The sequence below is a fragment of the Chiroxiphia lanceolata genome, chromosome 17, assembly GCF_009829145.1.
Source record: "Chiroxiphia lanceolata isolate bChiLan1 chromosome 17, bChiLan1.pri, whole genome shotgun sequence".
NCBI classification, from domain to species: Eukaryota; Metazoa; Chordata; class Aves; order Passeriformes; family Pipridae; genus Chiroxiphia; species Chiroxiphia lanceolata.
Window position 1 is genome coordinate 9,133,993 of NC_045653.1, and position 26,115 is coordinate 9,160,107.

The 26,115-nt window shown below is 42.4% G+C and overlaps 1 protein-coding gene across 1 annotated transcript in view; it reads left to right on the forward strand.

Moving 5' to 3' along the window:
* Positions 1-26,115, forward strand: part of CDH4 (cadherin 4) — a 425,959-nt gene that overhangs the window by 344,484 nt on the left and 55,360 nt on the right. Inside the window, exon 7 of the mRNA XM_032705113.1 lies at positions 5,693-5,865. Coding sequence (XP_032561004.1) covers positions 5,693-5,865 — 173 coding nt within the window. The remainder of the gene's footprint in view (positions 1-5,692; positions 5,866-26,115) is intronic.

Consider the following 26,115-nt stretch of genomic DNA (forward strand, 5'->3'; position numbering starts at 1 on the left):
TGTTAGCTGAGATGTTTGTCTTTAACACTACAGCAGTGTGTAGTTGTACTCCAAGGACTTGTTCAGGATCCCATCACACTTCTCATTGTAACTTGGTTTTGATGCCTTTGCTTTTCTAGTGTGTCCTTCTGTCCTTGAGACCTCATTACCATGAGTGGAGTCACTTAAAGGTGAAGTGTGTCATGAGCAGGGGCATGAGATTCCCATCCTCTGTGGGGAAGGAAACTGGTATCAGGAAACTCCACCAAATGGAAGATTTTGGTTTTAGGAAATATTGTAAATTTTACACTGCTTTTCAGTATTTAATCATTCCAGCAGCAATTACTGTCTTCTCTCTGTCTTGCATCGGATGCAGAGAATTCACTAAGTGAGCTTTCAAATTTGGGGGGAAAAAATGAGGAGTAAGGGGAGGTTTCCATTAGTACGAAGCCATTATTAACTCGGGTTAATGAAGATCTAATGTAATATGGCCATCACCACATGTCTGCACATAATGATTCAATCCTTTACTATGGGGGAATGATTAAATTAAGTATCTTGTAGGTCAAAATTAGACTGAGAAGGTTAACCAACCTTTAATGATTCTGCAGCCATTTACCAGCCATTTAAAAACATAAACTGTAAGATAAAGCTGGATAGAGAATGAGCATTGTCAGTAAAAACTGGGTGAAGTTTTAGCTTTTTCTGTTTATATCATAGGAGTAGACAGAGAGGATTATGTGATTTTACAGCAACGTGGTATTAAGGGCAAAGTGAAAGAGGTTTGTATTTTGTTTTTTTATTTGGATTCCTGATAAGTGCCCATTAGCTCTTTCTTTTAACATGCATTAAATCTAACTAATGGATATCAAACCAGCTTAGAAAAATGGCAATTATAAAGCAATTGTAACAAAGACTTCAGGAGCACAACTATACCAAGATATTGTTTGTATACCTTAAAACCATGAAAGCTCCATCTTTATGGAGAAATGAAGTTGCATAGATGGCACAGCAGAGATTGCAGACAACGTGATGTGAATTATCAGTTCTTGGCATGTTTTGGGACTGTCTGAGCTGGAAAGAATTGAGCAGATTCTCAGATTCCAGAGTGATTTCGGGGGGGGCATTTGTTTACAGCTGCATGCTTATCTGCTTACACATACTCAGGGCAGTTATCTTCCTTGTTCTGCTTCTCTTTTTACTTAACATGTACAGATCAAATGAGATATTGTGAACCTAACAAAATCTCTTTGCAGTCTTTTACCAGGAGATGCAGTTCATTTTAAAGTTGATAAACAAAACTGAATATACAGGTATAAATTATCTCCCTTTGCTTCCATCCCCTCAGATTCTGTAAGGCGTTATTTTGCCTGTAGAAACCTTAATTAATGTAATGGGAATATTTTCCATAAGGGGTGCTTTCAAGCATTTCTCTCATGTGTCTTGTCTGTGGTTAGAAACAAAAGTATCTCATTTGACAAAATAACATCTAGGAAATTGTGGTCTCTGGGAAATCAGAGGGAATGCATTGTGAAGGTACAGATTCTTGAGGTCTCGCCTTTTATTGATAGATCTTCGTCATGCCATCCATTAATTTTAACTCAGGTGATATATGAACTCAGCACATTAGTTAATGAAAGCTAATGCACAGTAATCTTGTCATCACTAGCTGTGCATGGTAATTCAATCTGCTGCTCGGAAGAGCTGTTCAACATGCAACAAATTTGATTTAATATTGACATGATGTACTAGGTTAGGTGTTTTATTTAGCATACCATGTGCCTTATTTGATGAGAAATGGTTTTCTTTCAACAGGTTATGCACCTGAGTTAGGCCAGGTGTGTAGTTTAATGCAGTTACTTCAGAGACCGTCTGGACTGGGTATTTGTTCTGTGAATCACTGCACAGACTGGGCCCGGGTTTTGGCTCTTGATGCATTCATTTTGATGCTGATGCTCTGCAAGCCCTGCAGAGCAGAAAAATGAAGGTGATTCCTCTCTCAGACACTGAAAGTGTAAAGTCCTTCTTTCCCTGTTTACTCTTACACTTGTAGCTTCATCACCACTGTCAGGGTCTGATGCAAAAATGGCAGAGTACAGTGGGAGGGTCTTGACTGTGAGTTGGAGGAGTTTCTCATTGTTTCTGGTCTGTAATAACTGCTTCTAGTCTCTGTTTGGGTAGATACAGGGATGTAAGGTTGGTGTGTTTAATACTTTGATTTCCACAAAATGCATACACACATCCTGTGGGCAGCACTAGGGAGTCTGTGCTTTGTCACTTAACCCCAAACAATACCAGCTTCAATCCTCAAGCGTGTTAGAGCTGTGCACTCACTCTGCCAGTGTATATTTGCTTAATTTGTGTAGTATTAGGGGCTGGATATGGGGATATATTTCCTTTATTTAATATAAAGTATGTGAAGATGTATCTCCATGCAAAGGACATAGAAGCATGACATTATTTACTTTTATTGCAGGTAAATCATCACCAACCATCTTAGTATAGGGAAAGAGTTTATATAGCACCCAGAAGATGTTAGACACTGGAGCAGCATATATCCACCTTGCTCTGTTGAGTACTCTTGTGTGGAGATATATGTTTATGTCATTCACTGCAGCACAGAGGTATCTAGAATATATTTCTTGCTTAAAACCAGGCTAAATGTAAAGAAAACCAAGTGTAATGTAGATGGTGATGTAGGTTACACCCGCTGATCTCCCAGAAGTGAGTGTTCCTTAGGAGACATGCCCTCAGCACGGGTAACAGGAGATGCTGTCACCCTCCTGGGGCAACACTGCCAGATGGGAGAAGTATGTAGACAGGAAAGGGAGAAGAGATATCAGACACCATCCAGACTGCAGAGAGGAAGAAGTAATTTGCAGCCAGTTTACAGCAGACTGTGGTCAGACAGGGAGAGGTCAGCCCCAGGGAGAGCCAGGAAGGAAGTGGTTGATGCAATTCCATCAGGCACTGCAGAGTGCTGCAGCCACACAGGGCCCTGTGCAGAGGGCGTTTTATTAAGTTACAGGATAGTAATTAATGCCAAGTTCCTCTCTGTTTTCTCTGTGGTTGGGTTTCATAATCGAAATTAAAGATAGGAGATAGGGAGCAGATTGCCTCTTGAAATACAGCTCCCTGGTGCTCAGTTCATGACTTTAGAGGCATTTGTCCAGTCCCATCTCCCTTTATGGGGATGTAGGTCAAATGCTTTTGAAATAGTCCTTTCTTCTAGAGCAGATGTGCTCAGTCCAATGCTGCACTGCAGGAAAGAAGCAGAAAGGTCAGGGAAAGAGTGAAGGAGGCCTACTGTACTCTCCATCCACAGTATAGCTGCTGTCCCTCACCCCTTCCCCCCACAGCTGCAGCCTGTCAGGTTCCCCTGCAGGTTGGGAACCCACCACCTCACACACGCCCTGGTTCATTTTGGAATCTACAGTGCAGTCCAAGAGATCCCACATGAGGAGGGACCACAGCTGTGGGTGCCATTATCTGAACCTGGTAGTGCCAGTAATTTTCAGAGCTGTTCTTGTGCTGGAAGTGCATCACAAAATACCACCTGTTTTTTGGAATATGTCCTAAAACTGCATATGTCCTAAAATAGATTCTGTTTTCCTCTTCCGCTTCTGTTTTCATTAGCCCCAGGATTTGACATTCTGTTCAGAGATATTTTCAGTATTGAATGCATTAAGATAACATAAATTCCAAATCAAACATCTCATTCAGCATATTTCCTATTTAAATTTCTTCTGTACTTTTCCCCTGTAGTTATCTGAGGGTTGGCTTCATTATTTGTATCATGATAACTGGTTTTGCAAAAGAGCAAAAAACGAATGCTTGAAGAGAAAAGAGAGAAAATTTGTTACTTGCACAGCCTTGTTTCAATTCAGTGTTCCTTCCCTCTCCTGAAGTTTATTGATCAAAAAAGTGTTAAAGTTGTTGAATAGTTTGTTTTCATTTCACAAATGTGAATCAGGATTATTGCAGAAAGACAGGGATGTATTCATCATTAGGATTTGCTTTACACATTCATTTATTTTTTAATCTATAATTCTTATTGAACTAAGAAAACTCACAGGAATATATGTATCACCACTGAGAACAAAAAGAGCCTGATTGAGGCAGATGGAAGGAGATCAGCAAAGCACTTCGTACAGTGCAAAAATACAAAATTCTGAGGCCTTTTCTTGCTAGTACAGAGAAACATTGGTTTCCCAAAGCTGGGGAGGGTACTGGGGGGGATTTCCTGTGTGCTAAGTGGCTTAAAGACATTTGGCTAAAGTGCAGAATTTGGGCATGCTGCAGCCAATGCTAGATCTGCCCATTTAGAGAGTGGGATATCTTTAAAGTCCTTTGCAAATAGATGCAAGCTCTTGAGCTTTCTGCTTTCCCTGAACTGGGAGCTTGGTAGCTTTGTGACCAAGCTGGGGATTGGGCATATGAGAGGAGACATGTTGTGATGGGGATGGAGCCACACGTCCTCGAGCTTGCCAGTGGCTCACACCTTACCAAGCGAGCAGAACAAACTCAGCTCTTCTTGTAAAACAACGTGTGGCTCCATCTCAAACCAGCTCAGGTTCTCGTTGGGACCACTTTGCATCTCTCCAGCACAGGAGGCTCGGAAGTTGGTCCGTCTGTTCAGCCTTCCCAAATGAACAGTATTTGAGTGGCACCTTCCATCTTTCCATTGATGCTGTTGGGTTTGGTGGTCACTAAACGAGGTTATGTCTGGTTTCACTGTCTCTCTTTGCCTCCCACTCCTCCTTTCAGGTCTCGTATCATTAGATTCATCTGCTGTTGCAGATTACTTTTCGTGAGCAGTGTGTGCCTGCCCTTCTAGTCATTCTCTCCTACCAATATAACAAGCATAAAGCTGGGCCCTACGAGCTCTGGGGGGTCACAGGACCATGCAGCTGCAGGAGTCCATCCAATCAAGTAACATCTTTTACCCTCATAATGATAATTTCCCACTTTAGCAAAACACCCTGCTGCCAAACTCCAGTGCTAATGAGTCTGTCAGTGCATCAGTGCACTCCCAACAGTATCTAGAAAGTAGAGATTGTTTTTTGCAAGGCAAATGAAGACATTGGTGATTAGCAAGAAACAAACCAACAATTCAATACATCACTGGCCGTACATACCAAATCATTGATTTTTCTGTCCTGCTGGGCAGCAGCTGTTCCATTTGCTCTGTAGAAATGGATTTTTTTCTCCAGGAGGGGCCAGAAAGGTGGATGTTTCTCCAAGAACTAGAGGCAGCAGGCAGTTGCTTCCTGCACTAGGCATGGGCATGTTGATGGTGTCCTTCTGAAGCTACTGAGAAGTCTGATGGGCTTTCTACTATTAAATTCTGCTTCTGAATGCATGTGGATGCAGTGATTGGATGGGAAAAAAAAAAATCCCCTTTGAGATTCTGTGAAATTGCAGGACAAAAGATGCTGCCCTAAAACTTACAATCACTGAAAGAATTAGAATTTAATCATAGATACCCTCATATGACTTCTCACTATCTACCAGTTATGTGTAATCAGTATCCTTCCAGATCATCTAGTCTCAGCAGTGTTGCTATTTCCATAATCTTTGCCTGGCTGGCTGGATTGAAATGGGATGTCTGTTGCATAGAATTTCTGAGCAAAATGCATGACCCCAAGTCAATGGGACTGCAATCTGCTCTGCAGTGAGATGGTTCTGATAATTCATCTGTTCTTGTTCTAAGGTACCTACGTGATGACGGTGACGGCAAATGACGCAGACGACGCTACCACAGCAAACGGGATGGTGAGGTACCGGATCGTGACTCAGACCCCACAGAGCCCATCACAAAACATGTTTACCATTAACAGCGAGACAGGAGACATTGTCACTGTGGCTGCTGGACTCGACAGAGAGGTGAGTTTGAAGCCGTCCTACCAGGTGTCCTGTTACTGAGGATTGCTGACTTGCAAAGCCCAAGCCCTGTCTTGAATACTGAGCCTCTAAAAGTTCGAGTTGCAACGTGGAGATCATGGTCTTTGCTTCTGCAGCAGTTGTGGGGCATCATGGCTTTGATGTGATATTTTTGTCTTAATCCATATCGGTCGATGAAACCCTGGGAGAATCTTCAAACTCCTGGCGTTGATATTTTCCTTGCGTAAATTTGTAAAACTCAGAGATGTAGAAATACTCCAGAAGGAGCAGGGGGATGAATAACTTGTCATTTGTCCCCTTTCTGTTGAGAGACAATAAATACCAGACACCTCCAGCCCTTTCTAGACCTGTCTTGCATGTTATCTCTGAAAGCAGTTACACAGCCCATACTCAGTACACTTTGCATGTTTCCTGATGGCATTCTTGTGTCTCTTCCAAACTAGGAAAATGTCTTCCAGTGATTTTGGTTTTCTGTGGGGCTCTGCTCTTAATGCCTCTTCTTCCTGGCATTTTACGATGTACAGCTTTTCCAAATGCAGAAGAAATTTCATTTTTACTGACACAACCATACTCTGCCAGTGTAAGCCATATAATGTGATTCCCAGAGCTCTACCTCCTCTAGCTGTGAGTGTAGCTCAAGGACAAAGCATTTATAGCCCACACATTAAACAAAAATCAGTGCATCAGTGGTGGGATGGAGTGAATGGGGAAGGAGGGGACAGGGGTCAATGGGTGTGAAGGGAAAGAACCCCAGAACTTAAGTTCTGGTTTTATTCCCCTTTGGACTGTGCAGGTCATAGAGTGTCACCTGTTCAATGCAACTGGAGAATCCTGGTTAACTAAATGTTGGAAAGGATCATTTGTTCATTGAGCTCTGTGGCAGATAGGAAAGGAAGGACTTGCATAGTCTGAGGTTCAGATGGTTTTGTTCAAGCAGTCCCCAGAGGTAACAAGTCCAGTAAAACCCATTTTAGGAGAGCCCAGCATGCTGCATTTCTGAGAGAAGGCAGCAGAAACTGGTTTTGTTCTACTTTATCTCCTTTCTTTACCTCATGGCAGGGACTGAGTGAGCAGGAGTCCCCACATGCAGGCTGGTGCATGGCTTTCCTGTCTGGAACCCTAACCTCAGAGGGGTGAAACCTCCAGCACCTTAGAGATTTCTCCTGTGCCCGTCAGCCCAGCGGCTTTTGGCCCCACTGCTAAAGGCTCTACCAGGCTCCAGTCAACAGGCATTCTCTGCTGGAGTTTGTGCCCATTTCATTCCCACGTCTGGGGCACTTTTTTGCTTCAGAGCAGCTTTGGGAGGAATCCCAAAGGCAGCTGCTGAGAGCAGATAAAAGCCCCAGCAGCAGCTCGGCAGCACGCAGAGAGCCCTGGGGCAGCCAGTGGGACCACACGGGAACAGGGGCTGGCACGGGTTTGGGGCTTCCCCTCAGCACTGTCTCAGGGAGAGCTGCCCCAGGGGGAGACACTGTGTGAAAGAGCTTTCCAAGGAGAAGGTCAGGCGAGCAGAGAGCTTTCCAGATGTGAAGAGAAGCCCAGAGCTGAGGGAGCAGGAGGAGCACCAGTGCCTGCTCCTTCCCACCTGATGTGGCAGACTCTGCAAGCACAACCTAGGGCAGATCTGACCTTTCCCTACTCTTTTTATTTAGAAGTTAGCTGAATCTTAAGCAGGTAGATTATCCCAAGCAGTGCTGAAGCCTGCGGCGGGCTTGCAGTCGAGGAGGAGAAGCAAGTGCTGGAGAGATTGCTGGCAGCCCTCAGGGGGACAGAGGCAGAGTACTCAGAGGAGAAATCAGAACTCTGGCAGGAAAATGCTGATATTATGGAAATGAAAGAGCTATTATTGCCCCCCTGACATCAGTGGGGGCCAGCATGTTGACGTGGGGCTTTATGGGTAGAGAAAGGTCATCAGTTTATAATAATTTCAGAAACACAGATTGGGATATCTGGGTGGGAGATGGGTTTTAATCTCAGCAAATCAGGTGAAAAAAGAGGCAGGTGATAATTAAGGGGAAAGGATAAGGCAGACTAGTCATCTTTTTTCAGGTTTCTCTCATTGCATCTGAAGCATTTTAAAAACTTGGAGGGGAACCGTGTGCTTCATGTTAGTTCCCCTGTGCACAGGGTCCAGGAAATCCAGGCTGGCACATTGTATATGGAAATATGGTGTTGAGTGTCCCAAGCTGAGTAGAAGGTTGGGCAAGGGACACTTGGATTAAGGCAAAACAACCAGCTCTGGGCACAATCCTGAGGCTGCCCTGAAGCTATGGGACATGCTCATTCCCAGCTCTCTCTGCTACTGTCAGGATTACATCTGGAATTGGCAAAACTTTCTGGGTTATTAACATAAAATTATATTGCATCTAAATTGAAAAATGTGTTTAAACACTCATGTTACTGTATCACAGATTGGTTTTTTGTTTTTGTTTGTTTTTCCTGAAATCTTGAGAAAGCTATTAGAGGAGTAAATTTGGGGTTGCTGCTGACATTTTCTTGTCGTTAGGAAAAGGAGCCGAAGAGCAGTATTTGGAATGCAGATTTGTGTAAATTAAAATGTTAACAAATCTGACCTATTCAGCTGAAACTACTACAACCAAGATAAATTCCCTGGATACCAGTTATTTCTCCAAAAGCTTATTGACACATTTGTCAGTGCCTGAGACACGATTACGTTAAGCTGTGGTGATACAGAACCAGGTTTTCAGTTTCCATTGGACCCTTCTCCCTTGTTTCTGCAATGCAAAGCAGGTGTGAAAGTAACTGCCAGAGCTATTCCATATCTGAGAGACAGGTCCATGTTCCAGATCCAGCATTTCTCTTTCAGAAGGGAGAAAAGTCACTTCAGAACTGCTATTTCTAGCTCAGCATTTCTGTTGCATGCTCATTAAATGAGATTTCCTGATGTTCTCAGCATCTCCATTTAAATACTGGTTCTTTGCTGGTTTCCATTACCTTCAATCCATGAAAGAACAAACTGGATACAGTGTTCCAGCTTGTTTTGTGTCACAGGAAGTGTTTTGTTTAACCTGCAAGAAAACTATTTTAAGATAGTCATGTATTTTTGCTGCTGTTTCTAAACCGTCATTTCCACAAACCAAGGAGGAAATTAAAAACTCAGCCTCTCAAATTGTGCTGGTCTCTCCTAAATGTGTCTGACACTGAAGATAGCACAATCAAAAGCCAAAGTATTGAAATATTGATGGCTTTAAAGTTATCTTACCTGGTTCCCATTAATCTGGGTGTAAATATGGTTACAAAGCTTTGTGTCCATTCACTCATTATGACTGCGCTTAATTGAATGGATCCCCAAGGAAGATAAAGATAATTGGACTGCACTTCATGAAAATTATTAAAGGAGGACAGTTTAGCAACAGCCTGGTGTAAGCCTGGATGCCTAAGGGTGAGAAATGCCAAAGGTGGAACAAAGGAACACCTACCCCTTGAACTAAGAGGGAAAATGAGAGGGATTTAGAGGGCATCAGAGGTTCAAAAGTACATTCAGACAGCCAGACTTCGATGAGAAGGTTAAAAGCAGAGTCTTGCTGTAATGCGGGAAAACATCAGGGCAGCTTAGGAAATCTGTAGCTGATTTAATGAAATTAGGAGGGAAAGATCATATGGCAGTGGGAGCACAAAATGTGTGGATTAATAGGGAAGGCTGTGAACATATGAGATGAACAGGTTGTGGCAAAGTTCAGGGGTAGGAAGGGACCATGGTAGCTGACTTAATTTATGTCAGGCTGCTGCAGAAGTACTACAGGAGATGCTGCCCAACTGATGGCTTCGTTTAGCAGCACATCTGAATTCCACATTTCTTTGAGTTGTTTTGGGTTTTTTTCTGCTGGGAAGAAAATTACAAGAGGTAAGAAAGGGTCAGCTGTCCCCAGCAGGGTCTCAGAAACAGGCAGAACATACATATTGTTGTTTTCCATTCTGAAAAGTAGCGTTTCTCCTGATAACCTTGCATAAGGGATCAGCTCTGTTCCCTGTGTTACTTCGTGCTCTCCTCTGCCGCTCAGCCCAGTGTCCCAGGTGGGATCAAGCCCAGACTGTCAGTCTGACAGTGCTCCTAGTGCAGTAATTCAACTCCATCACCAATTTTGATTTCTCCAGTGGCAGAGTATCTGTCTCAGTAGCACAGTAAACCTGCACTGGGGGTATAGTGTAGGCAATATCATCCTCTGAAGAGCTTCCCCTAAATATTTTATGAACACGGACTTTGAGCAAGCAAGAGGGAAAAAAAAAGGAATGAGAGAAAAGCAGGTGGTTGATCCCACACTCTGCTGGCAGGCCAATAAATGTTGAGACATCTCAAATGTCATCCAGGCTTATTTGAGATAATAAGTATTTTGGCTCTGCGGTGCTTGTAGTGTAATGTTGCTAACTTTTTGAGATGTCCTTTAGAAAAGAGTCCCTTCCCAGCACATTCATCTGGTGCTGGAGAAATGAAGACAGTCAGGAGCTCTGAGTTGCTTCTTCCAAATTTCTGTGTGTTTGTATTTCTTTTAAAACTGATTGGATCTCTGCTGCTGCAAATGCTTTTAAAAATACATGAAATCTGATTCTATGATTACTGCACTTGGCTTTCCAAAAGCATGATGTTGCTAGTCCTTCTCAAGTGAGTGAAAGATAAAAGGGAGAGCCTGCCAACAACTGAGTTAGAGGCTTATTTTATTTATGAATGAAATGGCAGGATTCTTATGGAGAAGAGGAGAAGTTCTTATTAGCAGAGGCAGTTGATTTATTTTCCAGCACTCTGGTTTTGGTGCAACTAGACATTTCTGATAAATCAGAAATTCAAAATGTTATGTTAAAAAAAACCAAACAACTGTACATTGCTACTCCAAAACCGAGGGGGGATTGGGTTTTACCATCTGCAGTAACTATTTTGAGGACAATTATCTCCAGGTCATTGCAATAGCTTTTCGAAACCTCCCTGTGCCTTCATTCAGGTGTTGGCTGGGAGTAAACAAGGCATTGCACTGGTGATAGGAGTTAGTTTAGCCATTGAGACTGCTGTGAAACATTCCCATAGAGAGCATTCCACTAGTCTAAGATTACCCAAATACAGTGGGTTTAATCTGGGTTTGTCTTTTCCAGCCAGACAATACTCTGAGTGTAGCCAGCAGGTAACTCAGGCTGAGTCTGACTTTCTGTACCAGGAAACTTTCCTCTGACAGGATAGTCCAGCACCTTTCAATCCTTTTTCCATCCCTGGAATACAACTAAAGGAATTTATTCTGTTCTTAATTACCGTTGCCAGTGTTAATTATGTCCCCTCACTGAATACCAGTGTGATACTCTGCAAAGCTGCATCTCCTCCTCTGAGCAGGGCTGGAGGAACATCTGCTGCAGCGTGAGGCTGAAGGATCCCACACAATATGAGTGATATATGAGTTTACCTGGGCAGATTATCAGTCCTGTATGTGTACTGACAAAATACAAAGAATGAAGAAAAGTGACATCTAAATGGCTTGACTGCATCCTGAGAGTTTCTGTTCCCGTTTTCCTCACTGAGATTAGCCATCTCCAAGGAGCAGTGAGGAGTAATGCAGAATTGGTATGAGTATGTCACCTTCTGACAAGCACAATCAAGCATCCACCGTGTTTGCTATTTGTATCTATTACAGGAGTCCTTTAAAGTGAGAGGGATTCTGGTTTTCATGTTCTTCTCATTACTTCTTCCAGAGAAGAACTAAAACAAGGTTGTTAGATTCTGCTGAGTATCTTGCTTTTAAAGATGAACTTCCTGTATCACTGCATTAAAACACGTGCAGAAAAATGCCTCCACAGCTGAACTCAAAGGAGGAGAACAAGAGTGAGGGATTAGTAATTATTTTGCCAGTGAGGCACATCCATTTCTATGAATTTGGACCACGAACCCCTGTGTTCAGCTTCCAGACTTGCAGGCTCCCAAAGTATTTTCCAGTGACTGAGATGATGAAGGACCATAACAGACTTCAGGGGTAAGTGGCTTTTCCACTTCTCACAGCATTCAAATAGTGATTGGGAGTCTTTGTGGAACACATCTTCAAGCCAGACATAAACTACTGGAGTCTAAGCAGGGATAAGCAGGTAAAATACTTCAGCATCGTCTGTCAGACTGTGTTTTACTTGTCCCTCCCAGCCTTGGCCCTGATGTGTCTGACAGTTTCCCTCTGCTATCGAGGAGCAGTTTGCCCTGGTGCTCTGCCCTCGCTGTCTGCCTGGCTGCCACGTGCCATCCCGGGGATTTGTGGAGCACAGAGTCACTCTGAGGGATGAAAGCCACTCTGTACACGTCATTTATCACTGATACCTTGTAATTTTTCAGGGCCATGTAACGAAAATGTAAATACTGGAAGCTTTATGTATTAATATGCCTGAAATCATTACTTAAAGATAAAACTGGTTAAATTATTCAGTTATAAAATTATCCCATTTCCACAGCAGCATATCCTGTCAAAGGAAGAGCTGATTAGCCATAAGCTGAATTCAGCCAGTAGATTCTGGTTATGTTGGATTCTGGTTTATGTTTCTACATCGTACATGGGACTGATTTGAGTTTGCTCCATCATTCCAGCATGCATTTCATTTTCTCATTACAGACAAGAATGACCTTATTCAGCAAATTATGGTGAGGAGCATTACCACTCATCAGTGAAGAAGATCCATTTTATTAACCCTATTTAGTGCCTTTAGAAGTGTGTTGTGCACTCAGTGGAGGGCCACTTGTAGTAATTTGAGATACCAGAAGTTAGCAGATGGGGAGGGCTTGAGTCTGCTCTGAGCACTGTTGGTCCACCACTGCATAATGGATTCCTCATAGTCCTTGCTGGAGGATGGGAAAGATGTGAGTGATACTTTATCATAGAAATCACACCCTTTGTTTCAATTAAGAAGGGAATAGTGGTGGTTCTGAAGCCTTTTTACAGTTCATTCCCCATCAGATTATGTTTTTAATAAAGAGGAACAAGCAGAGCAATGATTTTATTGGTCTAGTTGTTCTATGCAGTTTTTCATCTCCTGTCCCAGTGCACTGTGTGTCCTTTCTGAAGATGCAGAGCACAGAAGGATCCTCTGACCACACAACAAAGAGAGCTGGGGTGTAAATGTAAACCTACAGCCAGTTTCTATCTGCTGTGGAGCTGATTCTACCAAGAGTGAGTCCTAGCCTGGCTGAAACAAAGAATTTCCTCCCACTCAGGCAATGCATATGACACTATTTATTTACTGCCTGCCAGAGTAGCTCCCAATTTGTTTCTTTAATTCTTTTTCCCATTTGGCTTAGACTCTCTTTATACACCTGTCTTCCTTCAAGTATTGTGAGCATTTAGATGCCGGAGCCTCTGGAGGAGATTGTACTGATTCACATGTGGCACTGTAATGACTTCTTGTTCATATTTGGGTGAGGTATTGAGGAGATGTTACCAAATTGAAAAGCTTCATGATTTGGGGTTGAACTACTCAGATAAAACAAAGCTTTGAGTTTAATTGGATCCAATTATAGAGTCTGAGCAAGAATAGGACTGATACCCCACCTATTCAGTTCCCTTTTCTTTTAAATATGGAAATCTTCAGAGCCTCTCCTATAAGAGAATTCCACATATACTAATAGTCCACAGACCCTTTTCTTTCTTCATACACAATTTGATATGTTCAGAGAGTTCTGGTACAGTCTGGTTGCGCTTGTTTCAAGTTGCTCTTGAAATCCCACCTCTGACTACAGTGGGGTTGGTTTATACATTATTCAATGGTAAAATCCCAGCTGAATAGGGAGGAGGAAAAAAAAGTTAAGTATCGGAGTGGAAAGCTCACCAGTTCCTTAGCATAATCTCTCTGGTTCAGACCTGCATTTCTTTTTCTATTTGAGCTTGTCTCACAGTGGAGAAGAGTGTATCATTCCAATTTTAGACAGAAGACTACCTGCTCAGCTCAGGCAGATTTAAAGTTTTTCTTCTGTTACATCACATACTTTTCCAACAGCCCCTTCCCCTCTCTAAAGGGATTATTGTCTAAATCAGCACCAGGTCAAGTGAAATAATTACACACAAGCTGGCTCCACTAATTAACTTATCCACAGACCATTGTCTGTTATTAGCATTTTAAAGAGAGATTTTGTTAACTCTTTCTTCTTAGACCTAGTACTACTTTTTTCATAGCAGAGCTTATTCTGTGAGCATCTTTGCTGCACTTCTTACTTGAATATTATCATGGACGCATTTACCACAGCATGTGTGAGTTTACAGGATGTTTCAACCTGCAGCAGCGACTCTTCTTAACTGAGCATAAGAAAAAGGCAGCTTAAATGCAAAGGAATGTGACTGTCAGAAAACCAATACAGAGTCTTGTATTGTGAAATATTTTTAAAATAGAAAGTTATCAGTGTAAACAATGGAGAGGCTATTACAGGTTTTGTAAAATATAACTTAAATGCTGATATATCCAGTGTTTTCATAATACTTCCCATCTGGAACAGCGTCAGGATCATGGAATATGTAATTGCTGAGGATGTAATACTTCCAAAATGACACAAATGTGTACACAGGAACCAAAATGTGGGTGTTTGCTGTTCTGCACCATGAATACTATTTCCTTGAGTTCTGTACTAATTAGTATCCAGAAAGGTGGCAGGAGGTGGCTCTTTGAAGGGCAGAACCGTTCTTGTTAGACAGCTCCAGGCATTGCTGCAGTGGCTATAAATAATCACAGCATCAGGTACCGAGGTTTGGGCTATTCTCCACTCACTGCAGGTTGAGAGAGGGTCTTGTGGATAAGGCCAGCGAAGTGTCAGGTGCAGGCAGGACAGAGCTGTGTGTTATTTTTCCCAGGATTGCACATTAAAACATCTAGGAACTTGTAGCAGCAGAGCCAGAGCAGTGAGGCAGTTTGTTCTTTTGTCATGGTAACCTCACCATTTTTTCTCCTGATTTTTAGACTAAATATTTTCCTTTCATTGTTGTTCTGTTATTCCAGTTTTTAAGGGATTGTGGGAATTTCATGTAAGAAATCCTCATTAAGTAGAGTACATGTCAGTACAATCATGTTTTATTCAAGCTATTCATTTTTTGCACTTAAAATGCTTTTCTAGTGCCTTTCTAGAAAAATAAATGTAGTTTTCAGTTAAAGTAAACAGGTCACATACTGAGTGACCTCAAATCTGACGGCTCAAATTTAGAAGGGGAACTAATTGCATAAAAATGCAGTGACTCATGTTATCCAGACGTTCAATAAGTTTGTCTTTCCAGTCTTATGTATACAGCTCTCTGAAAAAATAAATAGACTGTAGTTTCACATTCATACTAACATGGAATTCATCTGAGTTTATGAGGAAGAACCTTGTTTTAACCATTAAAGGTTTGGGCAGATGCTCAAACAGGGATAAACTCGCCAGACTGATTTGTGCTGCCCGAGGATGGGAATCAGGGCTTGCAGGTCAACAGCAAGTGACTCCTGTAGAACTGGAAAGGCTTTCTAGTAGGTATCTGCTGTTCTAAAGGGAGGGCTTAATGCCACCCAAGCAAGCACATGCCAAATAAAATGCCTGCTTAGGAAGTGTCGTGGTCACCTCCTGAAGGTGAATTTCGGAGAGGTCAGAAGAGCAGCATCTTTCTCTCTTAACTCTGGGCAAACCCTGTGGTTTGCTTGCAGCAGAGGGGAGCTGGCCCAGCCCTAGAGATCTGCTGTGGCTGAAATACCCTACCATGTATTGTATGTGTTTTGCTCACAGGGGAGCTTGTACTGATGTGAAGTAGGAGATGAGAGGATACTCCAGGCATTATTCGTTCTGGAAGTGGTTTGTTTTGGAGATATGTATGTTTCTGCAATTATTTTAGCCATTAAACTTGAGCCCTGAAAATGCTTTCATCTTGGCTGATTCCATCTTTTTGTGGCCATGGTGATGCAGGGGAGTCTGATGGGAAATGAGTTACTAGATTTGTAAATTATGTGCATTCCCCCCTCCCTTAATGCTTGATGTCAGAAGACATGAAGTTTGACAGAGAAGGTAATGAACAGTATTTGCTTGTAAATCAGCAGCTAGATGTAGTTTGAAAGAAAGCATATTTGAGCATAAAGAGAAAATTTGGAAGCATTACTGGTGCTCTGCACTATCAGAAAATCTGCCCTGCAGATGAGCAGCTTCCACCAGTGCATTTTGGAGGGGCACTGGACACCTGTGTGACTTCAGGGTATCAACTCTTGACAAAGCAGTTGAACAAACTTTTCTAATGCTGGTAAAATAGCCTGAAGACCAGGGAAACCTGCAGGACATTGGATGGTTCTTTGGGTAGGTAGCCCACCTGCAGCTCCTTTGGCCACATTCCTAAGAACCCCTAAAGTAGAAAGCTGCAGAATCTCTCAGCTCTATCCATCAGAGTAGAGATTGAAGCATCAGCAATCATTTATGTAGATGATTCTGATTAGGCAGGAAATGCCCCACAAGAGTTTCCCACACCCAGATTGGGATAAAATAATGAATTTTTAAAATTGTAATTACCAGTCATAAAAAAAGAAAAAATCTGGAGAGAATCAGCATTTTTATTTTAATAGCTGTGAAAATGTTGTATTGATATCGGTCTTTTAAAATGATGTTTGACATTTTAAAAGATCAATTTCTGTCAAAGTTAGCTCAGACCATTAAAACCATTTTAAAAGGGACTCTTTTGCAATGTAAAACTAAATTCCAAGTGAGGGAGAGGTTTCGAGTGCCCGTCCTCGGGAGCAGTTTCACTCTCAGCATCTTCTGATGAAAACCCACTTTGTCATAAAATTCTCCACCAGTTTTCATCCTCAGGCCCCTTCAGCTCTCTATATGGTCTCTGCCACTGCTGTCATCCAACCATATCAAAATGGGTATTTAGGGATGTTCTTCTGAAAACTAATTCCACTGTTTGCAATAAGAGCTGTTAATGTAACTCAGAGTGACCATTGCCTGCAGTATCAGCATCTTCAAAGGCTGACTGACACATTTGAGAAATGGATTTTGCTTTACACTGCTGACCCCAGATGCTGTACCAGGGCAGTTTGGAGAGGGACACAATCACAGTGCTTTCCATACAACTTCCACAGGAAATAAGGAAGGCTAAATTGCAGACTTCATAACCAGATGTGCAGGAGAGCGTTCAAGGAAAACGCATCAAAACATCTTGCAAAAACTCATTTAAAGTTACATAAATTATTGTTTGCGTTTTCACATGCAGTTATTTTCAAGTCTAACCAGCTGTATCTGTTTGAAGTGGCCCTAAATAAATACATCATTACATAAACACAACATTTGTTTGGGGATTTTTTCCCAATAAGGTCCAGGCCCTGTTTGCTTCGCAGTGTTGCACAGACTGTGAGAAGGAGGTGTTTGAATTTCAATGGGACATTTTGACACAGAAAATCCCATTCTTAGTACGTTTGGATTTTCTAAATCATATGGTGACAACTACCTTAAAAGAAGACACAGCAAATAATACGGCACATTATTTTTGTAGAGAAATTTGAATGCAAGCAGAGAGTCCAAGCAGGCAATCACATTTCATTTCACGTTTTTCACCCCTTTTCGGAGCATCAAGCCAGTGTCAGGAGCACGCTGATGCACCGAGCAGGCGTCTTGCTGACAGGCTTCTCAGCAGCACGTTGGTTTGGTGCTTGTTGGGAAGGCCATGTGATTGCTATTCCAGGAGAGGGCTATGTCATGATCCACAGTGATAACGTTACCATCCCACAGGTTGCAATTACCTGATAAAGGGGGACGCTCGCCGTAGCCCTGCGTTGGTTACACCCCGCTGCAGGTCCAGTCCACGAGGTTCAATCCAGTGTTCAGAAGTCCTTAAGTACCACTGGAGTGTTCTCCGGTGGGTCCCCAGTTTTATAAATGAGAAAATAGATGAAGCAACTCAAGGCACAGAGTCTGTGCCATCTCTCTTCCAAACCAGAATAAAACATGAAAGAATAATCTGAAAGACGTGACGCTTTTTGTTGAAGAAATAATCAGAGAGTCGCTTATCAGAATCAGGAAACCTGCTTTATCCTTTGTTGCATTATAAATAAGAATTATATTTGTTCTTGGGAAACAAGCCTGAAGTACACTGCAAGATGTTATTGTGAGTGACGCACAGGGAGCAGCTGAATAAATACTGCCTGTCTGCCCCATTAGGTGGTTTTGTTTCTTACATTTTTCTGAATCCTTTACCAGGAATGAGGTGTTTTATCATTTCAGAGGTGCAGTCTGAGCCATTATTGGGTTGCTCGTGACTGAATGTGAATTCAGAGCTGACCCAGAGGGAGGATGCTGACTGCCAGACAAGGAGCATGGTGGTGGGGAGGAGGCAGGGGTGGGGTCTCCAAGTGTTCCCCAGCTGCTCAATGTCCAGGTGGGCTCTCCCGCTGCAGGGAGAGCACCATTGTCCAGGGCAGTCCATGATGGTGAGAAGGAAGGGAAAAAGAACACGGAGATATAAGGGAGAACCATAAATGGAAGGAAGAGATGTTTGTAGGGATAGAACATTAAGGAGGGTGGCACAAAGGAGTTTCTACAGTTACTGTTTTTATCCTTTTTTCACTCTTGTTGTAAACTCTGGCAAAGGCTTTAAGCTCTGGATTCAAAGGGTTATAGAGAATGCCATTCTAGATGGAACAACTCACACAGTGCAGCATCCTCTCATGATACAGGCATCTGTCAGAGCTTCAGGCACGAGCTCTTGGAGCTGTGTGTGTGCTGGTTACGTCTCGCGCTAGGTGATTAGATGTAAAATTACACAGTATCATCCGAACTTGGAACATAAAACCACTTCCATGCTCTGTCTTGACTGTTCATAATGTTTCTTGGCAGAAGTTGTTGCAGACACCAGCTTTCAATCCTTCCAAATTAAATGTCAGTTGATGGCAGAGGCGTCGTCAGCGGGAGAGTCCTGCTCATCCCGCTTCCCCCCGCGCTGGGAGCGGCTCTGCACCTCCTCAGCTGGCTGATGAGCAGCTCAGCTGGGAGCAGTTTCGAAGGAGATCTTTGACTTTCTTTGGCTTCCCAGAGGAATTCATAATTATTTCCTCCTTTATCATAGAGTGCAGCTGGAGGCTTCAGCTCCATTAGAACTGCCCTGGTAATTTCACAGTGTGAAATTTACAGCAAACTGGGGACATTAACGTTAAATAAATTTATGCAACAGCAACCCTCACCCAAGTCATTAAAAGTGTGTGCAGTTTTTAATGGATGCTTCAGCATGGCATTTGATAAGTTTGTTCATTTCTTTTCCCAGTCTGCTAAGTATACATCCACAGACGTTTTTCTGCCAGAGGTATCGGTAAAAGCTGGCTATGGCCTCGATTGTCACCTCCTTGCAAGCACTTTAAACATGGCTGTAATGCCAACTGCAGTGGAGTGAAGAGAGGTTGTCACCGAGAGCGGATTTGTGTGTGAGTGTGGGTCTGTGTGCAACTCAAATAATCCAATTGAACTATGTAGTGATTCTGAATTATGTCTATTTGAAAAGACAGGATATCATAAAGACTGCTAATATGGTGGAAAATTATATTAAGCTGAGACAAGACAAAGTTGATTATGTGCTAGACTAGTGCAGATGTGCCTGGCACTAGTCGTTTATGCATATTGATTGATCTTAAGTATAGCAGAGCAGAGGATGGGATGGTGTTTGTACGGTTATTGATTTTGTTTCAGCTCTTTGGGCTGTCATCACAGGCTTTCAGATCTGACTGTCTTGACCGAGGCAACCTCTGATCAGAAAGCTTGATAAGAAAGCTTGTCCTGGCCAAAGGAAACATGCTGGTTACATCCTCTGAGATGCAGATATTCAGGAACATGCTCTGAGCTCTTTAGCTCAGTGGAACCTGAGTGTAACATTCACTGGAAGGCTGCAGCTGGGCTTTTGGGATGCCCCTTGGTGTATGTCACCAATGTGGGCTGTGCAGGAATAGTCTGGAGTGCTCATGAGGGTCAGTTGGCTGCGTGATCTGCTTTGCTTCTGTTTGCTGAAGGAAGAGCCTTGGTTTCCTAATTGATTAATTTTGGCTTTTATAAACCTACCGGAGCAGAACTGTTGTTTTTCCACCTCTCCCACGTTCCAAGCTGGAAGCAGGAGGTTTTGATACTGTTCTTTGGTTGTTTTCTTGTGAGCCTTTACTGAGACAGTTTTCTTTAGTCCTGTAATGCCTGGAGCCACTGACCTCTGCCACCAGGCAGCTTGGCTTCCAAGGGCTCTGTGACTCTGCTGGCATGAGGCATTTAATGGCTTCAAGCTGAAAGAGAGTAGGTTTAGATTAGCTATTAGGAAAAAAATCTTTGCTGTGAGAGTGGTGAGGCCCTGGCACAGGTTGCCCAGAGAAGCTGTGGCTGCCCCATTTCTGGAAGTGTCCAAGGCCAGGTTGGACAGGGCTTGGAGCAACCTGGGATAGTGGAAAGTGTTGCTGCCCATGCCAGAGTGTTGGAACAAGATGGTCTTTAAGGTCCCTTCCAACCCAGGCCATTCTGTGATTCTCTGATCATTTGCATGGAGCTTTAAACATGACATGAGAGTCAAATAAAATACTGTTTTTCTAATAAACAAAGTATTTAGGAGTAGAGAGAATTAGATGTTAAGCTGTCAGTAAGAAGGATTTGTGGCTGTTTGCCCTGGAAATTCCCTAATATCCCAATCCCAGGGATTTATACATATGTATGGGTATCTCCACCTGCCTTGGCTGCAGCCTGAGCTCCATGCAGGTGACTCTGCTGACATGGGTGAGTTTTCATGATTAAGGTTTAGCTCTGAAAGAGAAATTTGTAAGCATGTTGAATTGAGTTCGTATCACTTACCTTGATTTATGTTTGAGCTGAGGTGAAAGAACTCTATCTGTGATTATAGACATCAAAGACAGTATACTGAAATTCAGTTTTATAATGTACACATCATTTATCAAATCACTTCCCAATAATGCCAACATTTGCTGCATAGAAATACAACATGATGAATTACCTGCTTCTCACCAGCTTTCTGAAGGCCAAGGAAGACAAACACAGGATTCTTGCAGAAATGTCAGGCTCAGGGTGGGGAGGGAGACTGAAAACCAAAAAGCCCAGGGCAGGCAGCAAAATCCATGGGCAGAGTGAGAATTTCAGGGAACTTCCAGTCCTATGAGGAAACGAGTTTCTTTGTTTTTTGCTCTCATCAAGAGCAGGAGCACCCCACCTGCTACAGATAGAACATGTGTCACCTTTTGAAAATTTGGCCTGCTTTAGTGCCTGCTCTTGGGATGCTGCTGATCTAAAAAAAGTACATTTTTACATTTAAAGCAGCAGTGATCTGGACTTGGATCTGTAACAGCCAGTTCTTGCTGGGACTATAAGAAAAAAAAAAAGCAGGCTTAGAAATATGCATTTCAAATTAAAACCAGCAAAAAATAAATGGCAGAAAACACTTTTATTTCTTGCTGAGCTTCTATTCAGTTCCTGTTTCCTGTGTTGACAGTGTAAGTTATACTTGGGCAGGAAAAAAAGGAAGCCCACAAACATAATTGCAACCATGTCTAATTAGGCAGAGCTATGTAAATTTAGCATTTCTACATGATTATAAATGTCAGGAGAGCCTTAGATAAGACATGAGAGTTTTGAGTATCTCTTGTGTACCTAGTCTAAAATGTCCTTATTGCTAATCCTATTCATCTGGAGTTGCTTCCTAATTAGAATATTTATGGGCTAATAAGGAGGTGAACAAGACACTCCAGTTCGGTTCCAAAGGTGAGAGTAGGGATTCATTAGGCTCGGCGTCTCTGTTTTGATTGCTGTACAATGTAATTAACATTGTGCTAGACAATCATTTTAGATTTACCTTAACAACAAATATTTAAGATGATTCCTGTGGTTCTGTCTTTGAGCCGCTGTCTGCTGAAACCAGGAGCAGTGATGTCATCAGCTTTGAGAGATTTTGAGGTTCCTGGATGGTTTTTTTCCTAGTTTATTTCACGAACTGTTTGACCTCTGTCTGTCAGTTACTGATGTTTCTGAGTTTTGGCTGTGCCAGCTAAAAGTGAATGTGGTTTGCATATTTTATGAATTCATGTTTTATGAATTTTAGATCACTAAGACCTATTTTACAGAAAATGCTTATTTTGAATTTTTTTTCTTTTCCAGAATTTTCAGTTACCTGTCTATATGCAGTGACCTGGTATAAAAAAGACATTTTAAAGTCAGATGTAGTTTAGCTGGTTTTAGGTTATATTGCCCTGAAAGCGCAGTCACTGCCTGACATTGTGTCTGACTCTCTTAATTTTTCTTCTGGAAGGTTCTTTCCCACCAGGAGCCCCACTGACCCCAGGCACAGAGCAGCAGGAAAAATGCCTCCTACATCCAGATCAAGATAGTACCAGGGCAGTCCTATGAGTTTTGTCCCACTGGGTTTTAGACATTAGTGATCCATTGCTGTGTGAGGATTTGGAGGCTTCCTTAGTGAGATCTGGTCATCCCCTCTTTTTCCCCTTGAATACAAATATTCAAGTGCTAAATTGTCCTTATATTTTTGCCGGTGCAGTGACCAGGCTCAAAGTCAACTCCTTTCCAAGGGCAAGCAGCTCAAAGCAAAACCTGGGGGACTTGATCTCCTCTCTTTGCTTTCTTTCCCATACTGAGCAATGGTCTCATTGTCTGAGAAAACAACATTCTGTGGCTTTAAAGGTGTTATCAGAAAAGTTGTTAAGATGGCAAGTCACGTTAGTTGAAGTCTTCTCTGTATAAATTACAGTTGGGTACGGTGATCTCATAGATAATGATAAATATAGCAACATTCTCCTGCTGATGGAAATCATTATCAGCCATTATCAACTTTAATTAATATATTCACATTATTCAAATCCAGGTAGAAAATGTTCTTTGGCATCAAGTCTAGAGGAATATGGATTGTGGGGTTTGTGCTGCTTGAAAAGCAGCTGGCAGCAGGGAAGCAGCTCTGGTGAGACACTTTGTTTAGACTCGGGGTCCAGCACATTGTTTGTCCCATAGATCTCACCCATTTTCCGTGTCTGTGTGCAAGGGCTGGAAGGTATCATGTTTCCCAGGGTTATTTCTCTCCTTGGAGCACTGTTCCCACACCAGAAGAGCTTTCTGTTGTTTGTGGCATCTCAGTTGTCTCCGTAGCAACCAGGGTAATGGTAGGGAATACACAATTGCAGATGCTTGGGATGAGCACTGGTAGCAAATGTTCTTTGCCATGAAAAATGATTGAAAACAAACAGAAAATATGGACTAAATAAACCTCTGCTAGATTCTAAATGGAATGCTTCTTGAAAATTTCCATTAGACCTTAACAGCTCTTTAAATAAATAACCAGTATGTCCCCTTCTATCTGAGGGTGTCCATCTGTTGATTTTGTTTGTTTGCTTTTCTTCCATTTTGTGAAGATTCCAAGGCCCAGTCCTGCCAGGTGCTGCACACCCAGCCCCCAGAGCTGCACTGGGCACATGGGGATGGACATCCCCTTCCACCTGGAAAAGAATCTGAAAAATAACATCAGGCTGATGTACAAGCCCCACCTGCCACTCCAGAAGCAAAGCCATAAAATTCTGCATCCACACCCCCCTACTGCCAAAGAAAGTGCCAGCCCAGGATGGTCTTTCCTGTTTCAAACAGGGCAGGGAAAATGGGATCTCTCTGATGTGTGTTGGGTGTTCCACTTCCACACTTCAAAGTGACAGAGCTGGCTGTGGGGCAAGAACTGTCCTCTCCATCTCTGACTCCGGGGGGTAATGGCTTAGTTAGAGACCTTAACGACTCAAAATAAGGACCTGTTACAGCTGGTTCAAGGTGGCACTTTGTTTCTGCTGTCAGATAATACATTTCTAAATCTGGACTGTTCTGACATTTCCTAGGAGAAAAGAGAAATAAAAAATCCATACAGCTCCCATTAACCGAGAGAGAGGTAAATACTCCTGTTAGTGGGGTGAGATAAAACCTTTTCACCTCTGGGACACAAATGTGAGTGCAACTTATGATAAAGTTAAATGCATTTCATGATCTCACCTTACTCTCCACAGGGAGTTAATCCATCTCACAAAATTCTTGACACATACTTATCACAACCTCCAGCTTCTTCTGGGAGAGACCAAGGACCAGAGTCCTAAATCCCTTCACATCCTGCCTGCAGAGGTTGGTCCCACCAGGTCCACATGGAGCCTGGTCTTACAGCCTTGATTCTTGCTTGCAGTGAAGTATCTCAGATTCTGTTCCTTCTACTTACACAGCATGGTTTTGTCTGAGAAGTGAAGGAAATAAAGCAACATATGCAACATTTGTTTAGTGTAAGCTCATACACCACCTCTGGAACCTGAGGTGAGCAGCTCTACAGAAGCTTAACATCACATTCTGCTGTAGGAGTAGGATAAATATTAATTTTCTTTTCCAGAAGTGCACATCTCACCAGTATTTTGGAGAGTGTTAAACTTTGAATCTCATCAGCTCCTTCTAAATCTTCTACAGGGTTAAGAGGTTAAACCGGATTCTGAAGAAAATATTGGTGCAGTTTTGGGGACATTTCCCTTGAATCATACAGGCAGCTGAGATTTTAGAACATGGACCACACACAGCTGAGATGGTTTCATTTGAATTCCACATCACAACCAAAGCAGAAATAGTTAGTTTTAAAGGGGGTTCTTTATCCCACAGTGTCCCCTTTCCTTTGTAATGGTCAGAAAGTATCAGTACTAGAATAAAGATATCATTTGCAACAAAAAATAACAGGTAGTACATGGTAGCCTGAAGTGGGAAAAGATATCCCAGGCTTACTGCAGGTAGCATGAAGCAGATCCTGTGGAGTGACTAAGGCACTGTAAATCCGTACCCCAGCTTGTCTCAGGGTAATTTTTTTCATGTACTCATATCCTTAGTCTGAAGTTAGGTTTTGCTGGGCTAGAACTATCACTGAGTCTGAAACGGATGAATTGCTGCCCAAAACTTGTAGTCAGTCTAGTTAGAGGGGCAAAAAGCTTCTTTTTGCAGTAATTGTGCTGAGGAAACTGGTGCAACTCAGCAAAAGGGACTTTCTTGCACATAGAAACAGGTCTCAGCTGAGGGTGGAGGTAAAGGAAGTAATGTTGGGGGGTGGATTTGATCAATACAGCTTTACTTATATGCATAAATAAGGCTTAAAACTGCATTAAGCATCTCTAACTGGACTCCCCAAACTGATGAATGCCTCTGAAACAGTCTTAATTCCTCTGCCTGTTCCCCATTTGAGAAACAGGGATAATTCCCAGCTCGCAGAAGTTTAATGAGTATGAATTTGTCAATATTTATGCCTACAAAGAAAATAAAATATGCTAGAATTATTTATAGCATTTCAGTAAGCTCGTCAGAACAGCATCATATATGATCAGGTCATGGGTTAACAAGGATTAATTATCTTGGCAGAATTATGCTTTGCAATTTTTCATTTCAGTCTGTTACTTTTGAGTATTTGATAATGTAGCCTACTAAATTCAGGGTCATTTTGCTTCTTGTATGAAATTCAGCACTCCCATACGTAAATGTTTTTTAAGAGGAAATGTAGCCAGAATTGGAGAGAACTGAAGTGCTGAAATTTCCTCTTGCAGCTAATAGCCAAGAAACTGTTATATTCCTCCAATTTTGTAACTGCAAGGATTGCATTTTATCACATAAAGGTGGTGGGCAAGTTCTTCTTTCATACCTCGTGGCAATGTGAAGTTAATTCTGTATTGCAGGAACTTGGAAGGTTGTCATGGGGTCTCTATGGTGCCGACTCCTTTACAAAATTTCCCCTGCTACAATGGAACCTGATCCTGGTCACCTAAAGGCCTTTGACACATGCAAAGATCCTGCACATCCCTTAGATGACAAAAAGCATAGAAATTAAATGCTGCTTGATTAAGGCCCTGATCTGAGAAAATTAAATTGTGCCTTCAATTATTGCAATAGCTTGTGGCTGCTGCTCCATCCTCTTGTCACACACGGTCACCAGAAAGAGCCCAAGGTACCCTGCCAAAGGTCTCCGTGTACAGCTAGGACAGTTTAGGATTATTAAAAATCCTTCTCATTCTACTCCCTCCTCTTTCAAATTAATAAACACAGCATTTAATTTCACACTCTGTACACCAGTGTGCTTCTTCTGGAGCACTCTCTGAAAAACTGCTCTGACCAGACCTTCTCCTGCCGCTGACATGGGGCAGTTTGTCTCTGGGTTACAGTGACTGCTCTCTTTGGAGTCTCACCTGGACATACAGGGACTCTGCTGACAGAGATCTGATTAAGGCTGACAGGCCCAG